This window comes from Mustela nivalis (genome assembly GCF_964662115.1).
Source record: "Mustela nivalis genome assembly, chromosome: 1".
Taxonomy (NCBI): Eukaryota; Metazoa; Chordata; class Mammalia; order Carnivora; family Mustelidae; genus Mustela; species Mustela nivalis.
The window spans coordinates 199,049,150-199,063,392 of record NC_139020.1 but is presented as its reverse complement, the minus strand read 5'-3'; the positions used below and the strand labels follow the sequence as shown (position 1 = coordinate 199,063,392).

The 14,243-nt window shown below is 52.2% G+C and overlaps 1 protein-coding gene across 4 annotated transcripts in view; it reads left to right on the top strand.

The window, feature by feature from the left end:
* KLHL18 (kelch like family member 18) overlaps positions 1–11,599 on the top strand; it is a 53,906-nt gene extending 42,307 nt beyond the window's left edge. Inside the window, exons 6-10 of one of the 4 annotated variants that reach the window (XM_082705146.1) lie at positions 339–475; positions 1,831–2,053; positions 5,134–5,238; positions 7,138–7,249; positions 8,369–11,599. In XM_082705146.1, the coding sequence (XP_082561272.1) occupies positions 339–475; positions 1,831–2,053; positions 5,134–5,238; positions 7,138–7,249; positions 8,369–8,755 (964 nt within the window). In that variant the 3' untranslated portion in view covers positions 8,756–11,599. Of the gene's footprint in view, positions 1–338; positions 476–1,815; positions 2,054–5,133; positions 5,239–7,137; positions 7,250–8,368 lie in introns of all 4 variants that reach the window. The other 3 variants (XM_082705145.1, XM_082705148.1, XM_082705147.1) reach the window with 3 other exon arrangements.
* Positions 11,600–14,243: the final 2,644 nt, after the last annotated feature.

Here is a 14,243-nt window from a genome sequence, read left to right as displayed (position 1 = left end):
AGGAAGGAAGAGCTGGGTCTTGGCAGACAGGATGCAGGCTGCTTCTCGAACTCCCCAGCGCCAGCTGTCGTAGCCACTACCCTGTTCTCCTGCCAGTGTGTGCCTATTAGAAGATAGTCGCTCTGATTACTCTGCTCATCTCGCCCCTCCGATTCTGAGGATGTTTCAGGAGCTGTGCTTCCGCCTGGACTCACCTGGGTTCAAGACCAAACCTTCCAGAATGCTTCTCCTCGCATGTTTCCCCTCCAGTTGGGGGTGGGGCGACCAGACTCGGAAATACAAATGTAGACCATGTGGGGAGGATACCTGGCTTTGTGACATCCTGCACCTTATTCCAGGGACCTGGTAGACGAAGCCAAGGACTATCACCTCATGCCAGAGCGCCGGCCCCACCTGCCAGCTTTCAGAACTCGGCCTCGCTGCTGCACGTCCATCACGGGCCTTATCTATGCCGTGGGGGGCCTCAACTCAGCAGGTATCTTGCAGCTCCCCTTTGCAGGGCCCTGTCTTGGACTTTGGATGAAAAAGCACCAAACAACCTAGCCTGGTCCTCTGGCTCCCTTCCTCCATGTGTCGCCACCCTGGTATCTCCTGATTGATGCAGCTGCTATGCTGGACAGTGAAAGGGTGTCAGGTGTGAATACCATTGAATCAGAGTATCAGAGCCAAATTCCAGCCGTGGAGAGCGTGCAGTCCGAGACCCAACTCTGTTACCCGCTGCCTGTGATGAGAGTCACATTTGGTCCAATGGATATCTGGGGTTAGACTGAGCCTGTCACCATGAGTAGGGAAATTCTCCAAATACACAGAGTTGCCCCTAACCATAATCCCCACTTTCTCACCACCTGCTGTCTCCCGTGCAGCGCATGCAGGCTTTAGAGTCGGCATGTTCTTGGCCACTCACCCAGCCAAGTTCTCAGGCAAGCCCGTGAGGCCCCCTGCCCTCCTGCACACCCAGGCACAGGGAGGGGCATTGTGGACTCCTGGATCTTGGTGGCACAGTTGGTGGCAAAGGGCGGTGTCACTTCCCACGTGAAGGCCGGGCCTTTCCTCAAGGTCAGTCCAGGCTCATGGAGGGGGGCAGGTGGTGGGCAGTCCTGAGCAGTTCTGTTTTTAATTGAAGGTTAATGAGAGGTGGGTGCTAGTCTGCTTACCCTATGCTTGTTGACCATGTATCCTGGAAAAGGGACGACCTCAGCTGGTAGATGCTGGGCTGTGGTAGGTGTGAAGTGCCCCACGGTGGGATAGAACAGGGAGGAGATGACTTTATTTGATCCAAAAAACACCCTGTTGTAAATGTCAGGGTTGGACTCATCATTCCTGCTGACTGTAACTACCATTTGTTGAGCACGTAATGTGTTCTACAACTACGTTAGGTGCTTTTCTGCCATTTAATCCTGACGACAGCTCTGCCATAGAGATTATCTCCATGTCGCATGTGAGAGTAGAAGATGGGGATACAAAGCAACTTGCCCAGGGTCACATGCTAATAAGTGAAGGCAGCAGGGGAACCCAGGTTCTTCCCTCTGGGCATGCCCCCTGCACTGTGGGGAGAGTGTGTCCATTTCCCTTCCACTTTGGCCTTAAGGGGGTGGAATACCTTATTGTAGCTTAAAACTAAACGCTTCCTGTCTGATTCTGATTTTCCTTAAAGAATTCGGTTTGAGGTTAGCAAGGCTGAAGCGTTTTAGTGGGCCCATGTGGCTTGAGCATTTCTGTGGGGAGAGCCGATAGAGCCAAGTCAAACGTTCCATGTAATCAATGCCCAACAGCTGTGATCTAAACACGTGGTCTCATTTGTTTTAATTTGAGTAGCAAATTTTTATGCAGGTGATTCCCTGAATGTGGTAGAAGTGTTCGACCCCATTGCCAATCGCTGGGAGAAGTGCCATCCCATGACGACAGCCCGCAGCCGCGTCGGTGTGGCTGTGGTGAATGGGCTTCTCTATGCCATCGGCGGGTATGACGGCCAGCTGCGGCTGAGCACCGTGGAGGTCTACAACCCAGAGACGGACACGTGGACCAGAGTGCGGAGCATGAATAGCAAGAGGAGGTATTCTGGAAGCCACTTGGGCAGCCCGAGCGCACACACTGAGCGTCTGGGGAGCGCCATGCTAGACGGGCAGGGGCACAGAGTAATACAAAACACAAGCTGGCCTGGCGGTTTCCTGTGGCTAGACCAGCCACTGCCAGCACCTACCTGGAGCTCGCCCCCATCTGCTCCAAAGTAAAATCCTTGCCTTGTCCGTTGAGGACACACAGACATGTAGAAGTTGTATTGTTATTTATGTGTCAGATAAGGACTGAAACATATGTTATGGTAGATTTCCAAAAGGGAAAGAAACTGGATGGAAACATCCGGAAGATTACAGGTGAAACTTGAAGAGTAAGGAGGGTTTAACTTTATTAGTGATGAAAAGACGTGAGCAGCATTGTCCCTTATACTCTCGCCCCACCCCCACACCCGTGCTTCTCCCACGCTGCGAGTACCTGAGCCATAGCAACGTGCTTCTCTCAGTCCCCTCCTCCCTCCGCCAGGTGTGAGCACATAGGTGGACCGGATTTATGTCTCTTAACACACTCCAGATACTTGTCTCCTCTGTCACTTGCCTGCTATATTTCCTGAAGAGGAGTTGGAGGGCATTTGAATGGCACCTCCATTCAGCCTTCTGCTGAAGGGGAGGCGGCCTCTTCCCTTCCGTCAGGCATGTGGGGAGCATGTGCACAGCTGGGCTCTGGAGTAGGAGGGATCACTGGACAGGGTCTTCTGTTCTTCTGCCCTCCGTGGGGCCACCCCGGGTCAGCAGCTTCAAGCAGCGCTCAGCTCTCTCTTCTGGGGCTGATGGAGGAGGCAGTCCGTACCCCAGTAACCAGAACAGTTCTGCATCTCTCTCATGAGTCGAGCTTCCGTGACAGATGCCCAACTTTAGGGGGAAAGTCACAGGAGTTGTTTTTGAAAGGGGCAGTTTGAAAACGACTGGGGCAGATGCTCTTTGAGGGCATTTCTGCTTTGTAAATTCTGTGGCCTAAGCATTTGCCTGATAGGCCCCTTTGTCTGACCCTGCTCTGGTTGTTGTGAGTGTAAGATCAAGCAACTGCCTGTGTGGTGAGGAAGAAGAAGTCAGGCCAGGAGGCGCACATAGCATGTTTTGCAATGTTAGTGTGTGGCCTTGAGCAGGGAGGAGTCTGCCTTTGTACCGGTAAGACCAGATTCACAAAGGGTCACAGTAGGTTTGTTTGGGAAGAAAAATTTGTATACATGATCGGCTCCTCCCTGAGCTAACACCCTCCCCGTTCCTTCCTCCCCATACCTCAGTGCTTCCCTTTTCTGTCCTTGGGCGTCTCACAGGCTTCTGTGGCCTCGGATGACTCATTGCTCCATTTCCCCAGCCATGAGTGCCTTTTTTGCTTTTACTGCAGCCCGTTCTTCTCTGGGTGTCTGCTCTGGGCAAATTCCTTGCTTTGATGTCACAGAGTTTGGAGTGTTGTCTGGGAGAAGAGTCCTCCGGGCATCCCCTTCCCTCGCTGTGGTTAATGCCCTCTTATTAGCAAAGACCCGGCTCCGTTTCATCCCTTTGAAATTACAGGCTGCCAAAAACTGTTCTGAGTCACTTCTTTCCTACCGTCCCACACGGCTCTCTGTCCTGCTAGTGGTGACAAGCTCCTTCCTGCCATCATCTTTCCCCTCGCCTGCAGTGGTCCAGGCCAGGCTTCCTCTGGTGGACCAAGCAGGCCTCCTCCGTCTTCACACTGGCTTTATCACCCGGTTGATAGTTAACCTCACTCAGTTCTCTGACTCTTCTCCCTCATATGGTTGCTGAACTACTGTGTTGTTCCTTCTGTCCACTTCTGGAAGCACATGACAGTATCTAGTGAATTTGTGGTCTTCCCACCATCCTTGCCTGAGGCAAAAGTCCTTTTCCTCTTCCGGGCCAGTTGAGGGGGTCTTTTACGGTGTCACTCAAAGGGACATTACGGGGATCAGCTTGGTTTCCTGTGTACGTTTGAAAGGTGGCTGTTAAACCTGGCATATTTTATTTTCCTGTTTGTCAGCCACCCAGATTCATTTTGAATCTTCTCCAGCATCAGATTTGAAAACAGTGAATCGGGCAGCTTGGCACACATGTCTAATTTCTCTTGAGGCATTATGTAGAACAGATTTTCTGATTATGCCAGACTGCTGGGTCTTTGATCTGGGAAGAGGGGGGCACGGTGGGCAGCATGGGAGTGAGCTCATGCTCATCCGAGGCATGCCTGTCACTGGGCAGCCCAGAGAAGGAGCCAGCCTCCCCAGCCGTGGCTGCTCGTCTGTACCGTGAAGGTGGTGGCACTTCCTTGGCAGGTGTGGTTGGGGGGAGGATGGCGAATGTAGAGGACCTCCATCAGTGCACAAGGGGAGCATAGCGTCACCCACAGGGACAAAGTAGTGGCGGTCAGTGCCACATCTGCCATGAAAAGACATTTGTCAAACTTCGCAGTGAATTAAATAGGAAAGTCAGGCTAATAAAGCAAACCCATATTGAAGGCCTGTCCCGTACAAAGCAGTACACGAAGCATGGTCAGAGTCAACAGAGGGAGACCCTGTCTTCCAGGAGGTCCCCACTTGTTAAAGAGGCGACAGGTGACTTCCCAGCACCCCCAGGCTCCAGAATGAGCCCCTGCGGACAGGAGCTTTGGCTCGCTCGGCACTGTGACTCTAGGGCCCAGGACAGCACGCCTCCTGAGTGCCTCATGGGACGCCAGGGGTGAATGAGTGACCACGACGATGACAAGGCCTGAGATAAAGAAGCTGCTCTGGCAGCCTGGGGTCAGGAGGGACTGACTGACAGTTGTTGAGGCAAGGATGGCTTTTTGAGCAGGAGGGAGAGGACCTTGATGTAATGAGACCGTGAGCACACGAAGTAGAAGATGAACGTTTCAGATACATCCAGGGTGGAGAGGGCTCCCGAGGGAACCCCAACAGGTGGCACTGCAGAGCAGCTGCTTTCCCCTCTGTTCTACACTTAGTCGCACACGTGGGATTTGGGTCTGCTCTAGAAAGAGGCTGTGGTGGGCAGCTGGATCTCCAGGCAGCGTGCAAGGCTGGCCCAGGAGGTCTGAGGCCCGTCTACATGACAGCTCTGTCTTTTTCAGTGCCATGGGGACGGTCGTGCTGGATGGACAGATCTATGTCTGTGGGGGCTATGATGGCAACTCTTCTCTCAGCTCTGTGGAGACCTACTCGCCTGAGACAGACAAGTAAGGAGACCTGCTCGCCTGCAGCTCCCCTGGGAAAACTGGAACTGGTTAAACGGACAGTATGAGAATTAGAACTGCAGGGTCTTCATTTAAACTCCTGAAGGATACAGAGTATCTTACCATTTCAGTCCCTATAGTACTTTGTATATAATCGGTACTTAATAACTTCTAGTTCCTGAATGCAGGATTGACTAAATTTTAAAAACAAACTAGTCTACCTAGGTGGTTGAAGGTGTTTACTTAACAGTGTGTACTTCTTTGTTAAATCGCCCATTTTAATGGAAATGCAAGTGGAAGGAAATGAGGAATAAATGAACATCACTTTCCCAAGTAGGAGAGGTATGATTTGGGTTGGATGTGATTTAGGGGGGCAAGAAATGTTACATTGGGGACGCCTGGATGGCTCAGTTTGTTAAGTGGCTGCCTTCGGCTCAGGTCATGATCCCTGTGTCCTGGGATCGAGTCCCACATTGGGCTCCTTGCTCGGCAGGGAGCCTGCTTCTCCCTCTGCCTCTGCCTTTGCCTGCTGCTCTGTCTGCCTGTGCTTGCTCTCTCTCTCTCTAACAAATAAATAAATAAAATATTTAAAAAAAAAAGAAAGAAAGAAAGAAATGTTACGTAGTCGGATAAGCTTGGAAGGCAATGATGTCTGTACCGCCAGAGTTCTTAATTTCCATCAAACATAGTAACAATTTAAAGACTGAAAAATTCGGCAGTAAAGAAATCTGTTGAATCTCATCTTACGTAATGCCTGTCACCATCTTATTTTGTGGACTACTCTTTGGAAAACAGCTGGCAACATTAGCCCGAATTTTTCATTTCAGTATTTGAATCTTCTCATAAGCCAGTTCATTAAATGGCTTCATCCGAATGCTTTTCAGCCAACATCCCATTCACTTAACCAACTTACTGTGTGTCAGGCTGGGTGTCTGAGATCCTTAAAAGTAGCAGCTGGGGGGCGCCTGGGTGGCTCAGTGGGTTACCTTCAGCTCAGGTCACGATCTCAGGGTCCTGGGATCGAGCCCCGCATTGGGTTCTCTGCTCAGCAGGGAGCCTGCTTCCTCCTCTCTCTCTCTCTCTGCTTGCTTGTGCTCTCTCTCTCTCAAATAAGTGAATAAATAAAATCTTAAAAAAAAAAGTAGCAGCTGGTCTGCTGGGGTCCCGGGTACATCGTGATTAGCCTACCCTGTGGGGCCTGCCTGGACCTCCTGGGAGCACCTTTATCTCTACCACAGCTGGCAGGGAGCGGCAGGGCGGCAGGGATGACTTCTGAGAGGAGGCCCATCGCGGACAGTGGGAGATGCGCATGGTAGGCAGGGAGACAGCACGAGGAGAGGCCCAGAGGAAGGAAGGTGCTCGTTGTGAATGAGGAGCCGGCGTGGGCGGCACATGGCAGGAGGGGAAAGTGCAAATAAGTGAGGCCTGAGAAAAAAAAGAACTGCACAGGGAACTCAGACTCTGCCCTGGAGGAAACAGTGAGTAGCCACCGGAGGGGCATGCCACACGGCGTCGGGGTGGGCGGGGTCTCAAAGCCAGGCCTCCTGTACAGAGGCTGTGGCAGGTTGTGCGAGGGGAGGCCCAAGCTAGGCCAGCGGTAATGGGGGTGGGAACAAGCAATGACTAGAAGTCTGGCCAGAAGGACTTGGTGACCACAGGAATGTTGAAGATAAAGGAGAAGAGGGCCATAAAAACGTTGAATCTGAGAAGGACAGCTAGATGGCCAGTGGCCCCATTCCCAGGACTGGGCAGGAGTAAGAGGGAGGGACTTGCCTATAGAGGTGGGGAGATTGTCCAGGGTGAGAAGGAGCGCTGTACAGTTTGCCCAGCCGCTTCCGAGCTGTCCTGGGAGGACAGCAACACTGCATCTCATGGCTTCCCTCGTCTGGCTCTTTCCTGCAGGTGGACGGTGGTGACCCCGATGAGCTCAAGTCGCAGTGCTGCAGGGGTGACGGTGTTTGAGGGCAGGATCTATGTGTCGGGCGGCCACGACGGGCTGCAGATCTTCAGCAGCGTGAGTGTGGGCTCCCCTGGGACTAAGGGCACTCACTCCTCCCATCTTCAAGGAATAATTCTGTCTTTAAAGATTTATTTTGAAGAGAGATCACAAATTCAAGTGGGGTGAGGGGCAGAGGGAGAGGGAGAAGGAGAGAAGCAGACTCCCTGCTGAGCGTGGAGCCCAGCGCAAGGCTCAGTCTCACAGCCCTGAAAGATCATGACCTGTGCCAAAATCAAGAGTCGGATGCTTAACCGACTGAGACACCCAAGTGTCCTCCACCTTTGAGTGTAATTTTGAAAGGCAGTTTTTTTAAAGAAACTTCAGCCTTGCAATAACTGGGCAGAGCGTCATCTAGGGAGGTTTCGGGCCGTCTGCCACGCGCTCTGAGATTTCTTCCGAGAGTGGAGCCAGGGTATGCAGAGGAGGGGAAGAGTATAGCCGCGCCGTCCCCCGCTCGCCCCGCTCCATTCTCCACTGAACCGCTGCCCGGAGTAAGCTCAACTCTAGATAGGGCGGATTTGCGAATAGTTGTATTCTGGATAATTTATTTGAAATTACATTTATTCTTTTTTTTTTTTTTTTTTTAAGATTTTATTTATTTGTCAGAGAGAGAGCACAAGCAGGGGGAGCAGAGTGAGAAGCAAGCAGAGGGAGAAGCAGGTGCCCTGTGGAGCAGGGAGCCCGATGGTGGGACTCGATCCCAGGACCCTGGGGTCATGACCTGAGCAGAAGGCAGATGCTTAACCCACTGAGCCACTCAGGCGTCCCATGAAATTGCACTTATTCTCTTTAAAAAAACCTCAACTGCCGTCTAGTAGTAGGTCCGTGATGTCCGTCAGGGCTGCGCTCTGGACGGATTTCAGGAGACCCTGCTCTCCTCCCGTCCCCGGGACCCCGCAGGAGTGCCTCCTTGGGCAACGCCGTTGTTTCCCGGGAAGTAAGACAGCAGGGGTCAGAGTAGGTGCTCTCTGTGGATCAGCCCAGGAGCAGGGGTGCCGTTGCAGAAAGTGGGCATCAGGGGCAGTGCGCGGGCCTCTCCCTGGAGGCTGCCTCTGGGCACTTCGAGGCCCCGCCACGTGCCGCACTCGGGCTCAGCCTCTGACTTGCGGACCTGGGCCTCTCTCCCCACTGCAGGTGGAGCACTACAACCAGCACACGGCCACCTGGCACCCGGCCGCCGGCATGCTCAACAAGCGCTGCCGGCACGGGGCCGCCTCCCTGGGAAGCAAGATGTTCGTCTGCGGGGGCTATGACGGCTCCGGCTTCCTCAGCATCGCCGAGATGTACAGCTCTGTGGCCGACCAGTGGTGCCTGATCGTGCCCATGCACACACGCCGGAGCCGGGTGTCCCTGGTGGCCAGCTGCGGGCGCCTCTATGCCGTGGGGGGCTATGACGGACAGTCAAACCTCAGCTCGGTGGAGATGTACGACCCGGAGACGGACCGCTGGACATTCATGGCCCCCATGGCCTGTCACGAGGGGGGCGTGGGTGTGGGCTGCATCCCCCTCCTCACTATCTAAGGCGGAGGGGGGATGTGGCGGGGTAGGGATCTGGTACAAACGTAGGCGCTCCCTTCCAGGGACAGGCCCTCTTGGGAGAGGGGGTAGACCAGAAGACGGGGTGAATGTGAGCTCGCTGGAGGTACGGCTTTTCCAGGTGCTTACATCCTCCCTCTCCGCGCTGCCCTGGGGACCGTCAAGCCTAGGTCACCAAGGTGCACCGCGTGGGGCAGAGCCCTTCTGGGTTCCGCAGCTGGCGACGGGACTGCTGTGCTGGTCCACACGTACACGGGCTCCATCCAAGGCCAGCTCCCACCTGCCGCTTGCAGAAGGCCTGCCGTCTGACACTCCTCCTCACCTGCTGCTCTCCAGCCGTGCTGTGGCCAGTCAGCAGAGGAGTGGCTCTGGTGGCCCAGCCTGTTGGCAGCTGGGCTGCGGCTGGGGGAGGAAGGATGGACTTGGGGTGTCCTCTTTGCCTGTGGCGGAGGCACCCCAGCACCGGGGCTGCTTGCGCACGAGCATCTCTTCCATCCGAGGGCACAGAGCACTGGGTCCTCACTGCTAGGTAACCAAGGAGAACAGAAGCTCTTCCCATGTCCAGCTTCGGGATTTCAGTGAGGTCTTTTCATCTTGTTGAGGAGCAACAGAAGAAGAAGAAAAAGAAAAAAAAAAAGATACTTGAAAGAAATCGAAGGAAATTGAAACAAAGAAACACTTGAAAGAAACTGGAAAGAAAAGTACTTTTTTTTAAGTGAACATTCTTTGGGAGAAGAAAACGTTGAAAGACACTAAAGGGGAACACGTGTCTCCGTGGAAGACCGCCACCACGAGAAGGGCGGCGTCCGCTCCCACGTTCGGGTCCCAGGGTCCTGAGGCCTTGCACGGCACTCGGGGTCGCCTCTGAGCCCTTGCGTGTCCAGGCCCTCGTGTGTCCGGGCTCAGTGTATTCTCCACTGGTCCTCTAGCAAGGTGCTCACGGGGTTCGCATTCACACCCGCCATCAGAGGACTTTTTTTAACTGTAGGCTTAGCGAGTGGGCTGCTTTACAGCCGGCCACTCTTCTAGGTGGGAGTTCCCAGCTGGTCGCTGGAGGCTCCGGGTGCCCCTGTGGTCACCTCCCACAGCCACCATGGCACTCACTCAGATTCCCCACCCCCACTTTCATTCCTCATCTGACCAGCAAAGAAAGAACAGGTCCGGCCGGATTCTCGCCTATCATTCCTGGATCGTTTTCTTCATCGTGATGCTTCTAGGGTACATTGACCGTTGGTACCTCTAGAACCTAACCAGGGACTTGGTCCTTCCACCAGCCATGGCCAGCTTGGACCAGTAACCTCATCTACCCCCCCAGTCCACTGCTTTTCCATCCCCTCGCCAATTCCAGGGGCCTGGCTTCCCTCCAGCCCTCGGCAGAACGACCAGCAAGGTGGGCCTTTACATTCGAGCAAAGCTGACTTTATGGCAGAGAACTAAAGGCCGAAAGAATCTCTTGCTGCTGCAAAGAACAAGATTTTATATTTCTTCCTCTGATCTTAGCAAATGACCTCTTGAAGAGACTCCATGCTCCTTCCTCCTCCTCCCTGGACGGGACCTCGGTGTCGCACAGTGGAACCCAAACAGGAGGACTCTTGTGTTACCAGTGCACTGGGCAGTGGGGCTGTCCTTCAACTGCTGCTGCCAAAATCTGGTTTTCTTAAAATGCTTCCAGTACAGACTAAAAGAGGATATAGTTCCTTTTATGCAAGACTGGCTCTTAGGGCCCCATCCTCCACCTGGCTGGTCTCTCGTCCTTTGATGGCTGCCTGGGGTGACCTGGAAGCGTGTTCAGAAAGGCACAGTGTGAGCCTGAGACGTCTTTCGCACCCCAGCACCACAAGGTTTACGAGTATGTGCAATCGCCATGTATCCAGAGGGAAGTACCTTTGTTACCCGCCACTTAGGAGCTGGGCCTCTGCTACAAGCACTTGAAAATTATCTTTTTATTTTAAAAGACTCAGCAGTCTGATATAGTTGAGCCTGGGCTCGTGGCGGAACCCCAGCATTTCTCAGTCCCTTTCAGTCGGTCTACAGAGGTAGACTGGGAAGGCAGTGGGGTCTGTGTTTCCTGTTAGAGAGATGTGTGTCCGTGCCCATCTTGTTACAAGCCCTTCTGTGAACTAGAAGCAGTCCCGGCCAGCCCAGATCATGGAGGGGTTAAGGATCAGTGAGTGGGTTAACGAGCAGGCTTCCCAGCTCCTCAGGACGGTGGCACAGATTTTGCCATTGAGGCTGATAGGTCATTTCCCGTGCGATCTGCTGCTCTCGTAGTAACCTCCCAAACTCCACCCCCATCTCCTGGTGCGGAAGGTACACTGCTGCACCTGAGGCCTATGTTTTGATCTAGGTGAGCTCTGAACAAAAATGAGCCAACACCAACATTTGCACACTCTTCAGCAGTCGGCTCCGTAGTCTGAGGAGGATGTTTGCAAGTGGCTGGGCTGGCTCTTTGGCCTTTCCAGGAGCCCCAGTGAAGAGTCCTCACCCAAGGATACTGTGAAAAGGGTGTAACCAGCGGGTGGGGGAGATGTTGTGCTCAGTGGACCACCTCTGAGTACAGGACTGTGACACTCACTGTCCTTGGGCCTTTCCCCTTCCCAGATAACACACGGAGCCTTGTCTTCCAGGTTTCCCCTGAGATCAAAGCCAGGATGGGAGCTGAAGACCAGCCTTTTGACTCGGCCACAGAGATGGGAGTAGGTAGCAATTCTGCTCCTCCCACCCCCCACCAAGTCATTGTCCCCCAGCAAATCTTACTTCCTTTTATTTATAGAACGCATGTCTTTTGTGTTAAGAAACCAAAGAGAAATAAAGAGTACACTCCTAATACCTTCTTGTCCTTTCTTGTTTTATTTTTTAAATATTAGAAGTAAATCATCTTTTCTTTGCCTTTCAGTGAAAAATACATTGGACAATGTAAAAATATTCCTGTGAAAATAAGAAAAAGGCCAGATGTGTAGCAAAAGCAGTCCTTGGAGAGACGTGTATTTTATAAGAATGGGTTCGGGTGAAAAATACGCATGTTGCATACTTGCTGGTGTCCAAATCAGCACTCCTCTCGGCTTTCCCCTTTTCTTCACTCAGAGCCATAAAACATGAATTCCCTGATGGAATGCGGCTGCCCCATTGACTGTCTAGAACCAAAATGTCCAGCTCCTTTCTAAAACTCTGGGCCAGAAGTGCTTAACCTTGGTGCACATAAAAGGTACTAGAAAACTCTTTTTTTTTTTTTTTTTAAGATTTTATTTATTTATTTGACAGATGGAGATCACAAGCAGGCAGAGAGACAGGCAGAAGCGGGGGAGGGGGGGAGGGAAGCAGGCTCCCTGCTGAGCAGAGAGCCAGATGCAGGGCTCGATCCCAGGACCCTGGGATCATGACCAGAGCCAAAGGCAGAGGCTCTAACCCACTGAGCCAGCCAGGCACTCCGGTGCAGGCAAATTCCTGTGGTGGTTTGTCCTCAGAATGGGAGAGAACCAGACTCCCGTCTTTAGTTTCTACTTCTCCAAATACAGCCACATTCCAGAGTTGCCTTCCTGAGATTACACGCTGGTTACTGGTTGTGGAAGTCAGGAAACTCTTCATTTGCACTTTTCCAGAAGTCAGCTATGGTCAGTCTTACCCACTGGGTGATGATTATGCCGGCAACTTGTTTTTCAAGTCTTTGGAAGGGTATGTCTCTCCCATGTAACATCCCACCAGCACACGTTTCACTATAAATTCTCACCAGGGCCTCTCAGGAATCCCCACCAGGTAGTTAGCATGGCTCATTTTAGTATGAGGAAACAGCCTCAGAAGGGCCCGCAGACCTGATTCATCAGCTAACTGGTGGTGTTGCCAAGAACTGAAACCAGATTTCCACACTCAGTCCAGCTCGCTGCATGGGAGCAGCGTCTGGTCCGTCCAGCCTCGTGCCCGGTGTGTGCAGGGCTGCTGCCCAGAACTGTGATGGATTTTGCATCATAGAAGTAAGTACCTTCATGCCAAAGCAGAGGAAGCCAGCTTATCTGTGGGCTCTATGCTGTAGAAGAAAGTCGTTTGCCCCAAAAGAACAGCCCTTTCCATGTAACCACCCTCTTGTTCAGAAGTCCAGCTAGACTCAGCTAAACTCATCTGCTGGACTCCCCATGTCCTTCTGTTGTAGTCCCATGGGTTCCTCTCCCTTCACAACCAACAGCAGAGCCCACTCCTCCTCACCTCAAAGGTGAACACTACTGGTTTCTGCTCCTGCTCACGATGACATAACATTGTACAACCAAAAAGTGCCAAGGGCATCTCTCTGTCCTCATAGTGATTAGCCCAGCCTTGCTGTTCCCAGTTTCATCTCTAGTGGTACCCAGATGTTTTTCTCTCTAACAGAGCTGAGCTCCGGCTCCCTATGCTCTTTTCTTAGCTTGACAGTTCAGGATAAAATCCCCGCATGGCATAGAAGGCCATGCATCCTGGCACTTGTCCCCACTTGGCCTCCCTGAAATAGTCCTTCAGGGTGTCATCATAGTTGTCCCTCCTCTAGGAAAGCATCTCTTGTCAGCTTGGTGCCCCTTTTCCATGCTTGTCCCCACCTGCTGTATCCCACCAGGGAACAGACTGTTTACCTGTCTTACCCGGTAGATAGTGTCTTTTGTCATGTACTCAGCACTGGGTGCATAGAGGAGGTGTCGTAAGTATGTTTCTTGAACTTGAGGACACTCGGGGATATCAGATGCAAACACTGCTGATTTTTAATAGTTTATTGAGGCATAATTTGCATACCTTAATATTTACCCTTTTTTAAAGATTTTATTTATTTATTTGACAGAGATCGCAAGTAGGCAGAGAGGCAGGCGGAGAGAGGGGGGAAACAGGCTCCCTGCTGAGCGGAGAACCCAATCCCTGGCTCAATCCCAGGACCCCAGGATCATGACCTGAGCTGCAGGCAGAGGCTTTAACCCACTGAGCCACCCAGGCACCCAACATTTACCCATTTTAAGTGCTCTAAGATTTTTGGCAAGTAGAATTGTGCAGCCATGACCACTGTCCCATCTTAGAATATTTTCATAATTTCAAAAAGCTCCTTCTTCCCCGTGTATAGTTAATCCCCACTCCCACCGTCATCCTCAGGCAACCACTTTCTGTCTCCACAGATTTGCCTATTCTGAACTTTTACTATGAATGGAATCATATAAAAGGGTGGTCTTTTGTGCCTGCTTCTTTAGAATGTTTCTTTTTTCTTTTTTTTTTTTTAAGATTTTATTTATTTTGACAGAGAGAGAGATCACAAATAAGCAGAGAGGCAGGGGGAAGCAGGCTCCCTGCTGAGCAGAGAGCCAGATGCAAGGCTCGATCCCAGGACCCTGAGATCCTGACCTGAGCTGCAGGCAGAGGCTTAACCCACAGAGCCACCCAGGTGCCCCCTTTAGAATGTATCTGAGGTTCATCTAGGCTGCAGCATGTATCCTTTTGTTTCTTTATTGTTCCTAAATAATATTCCACT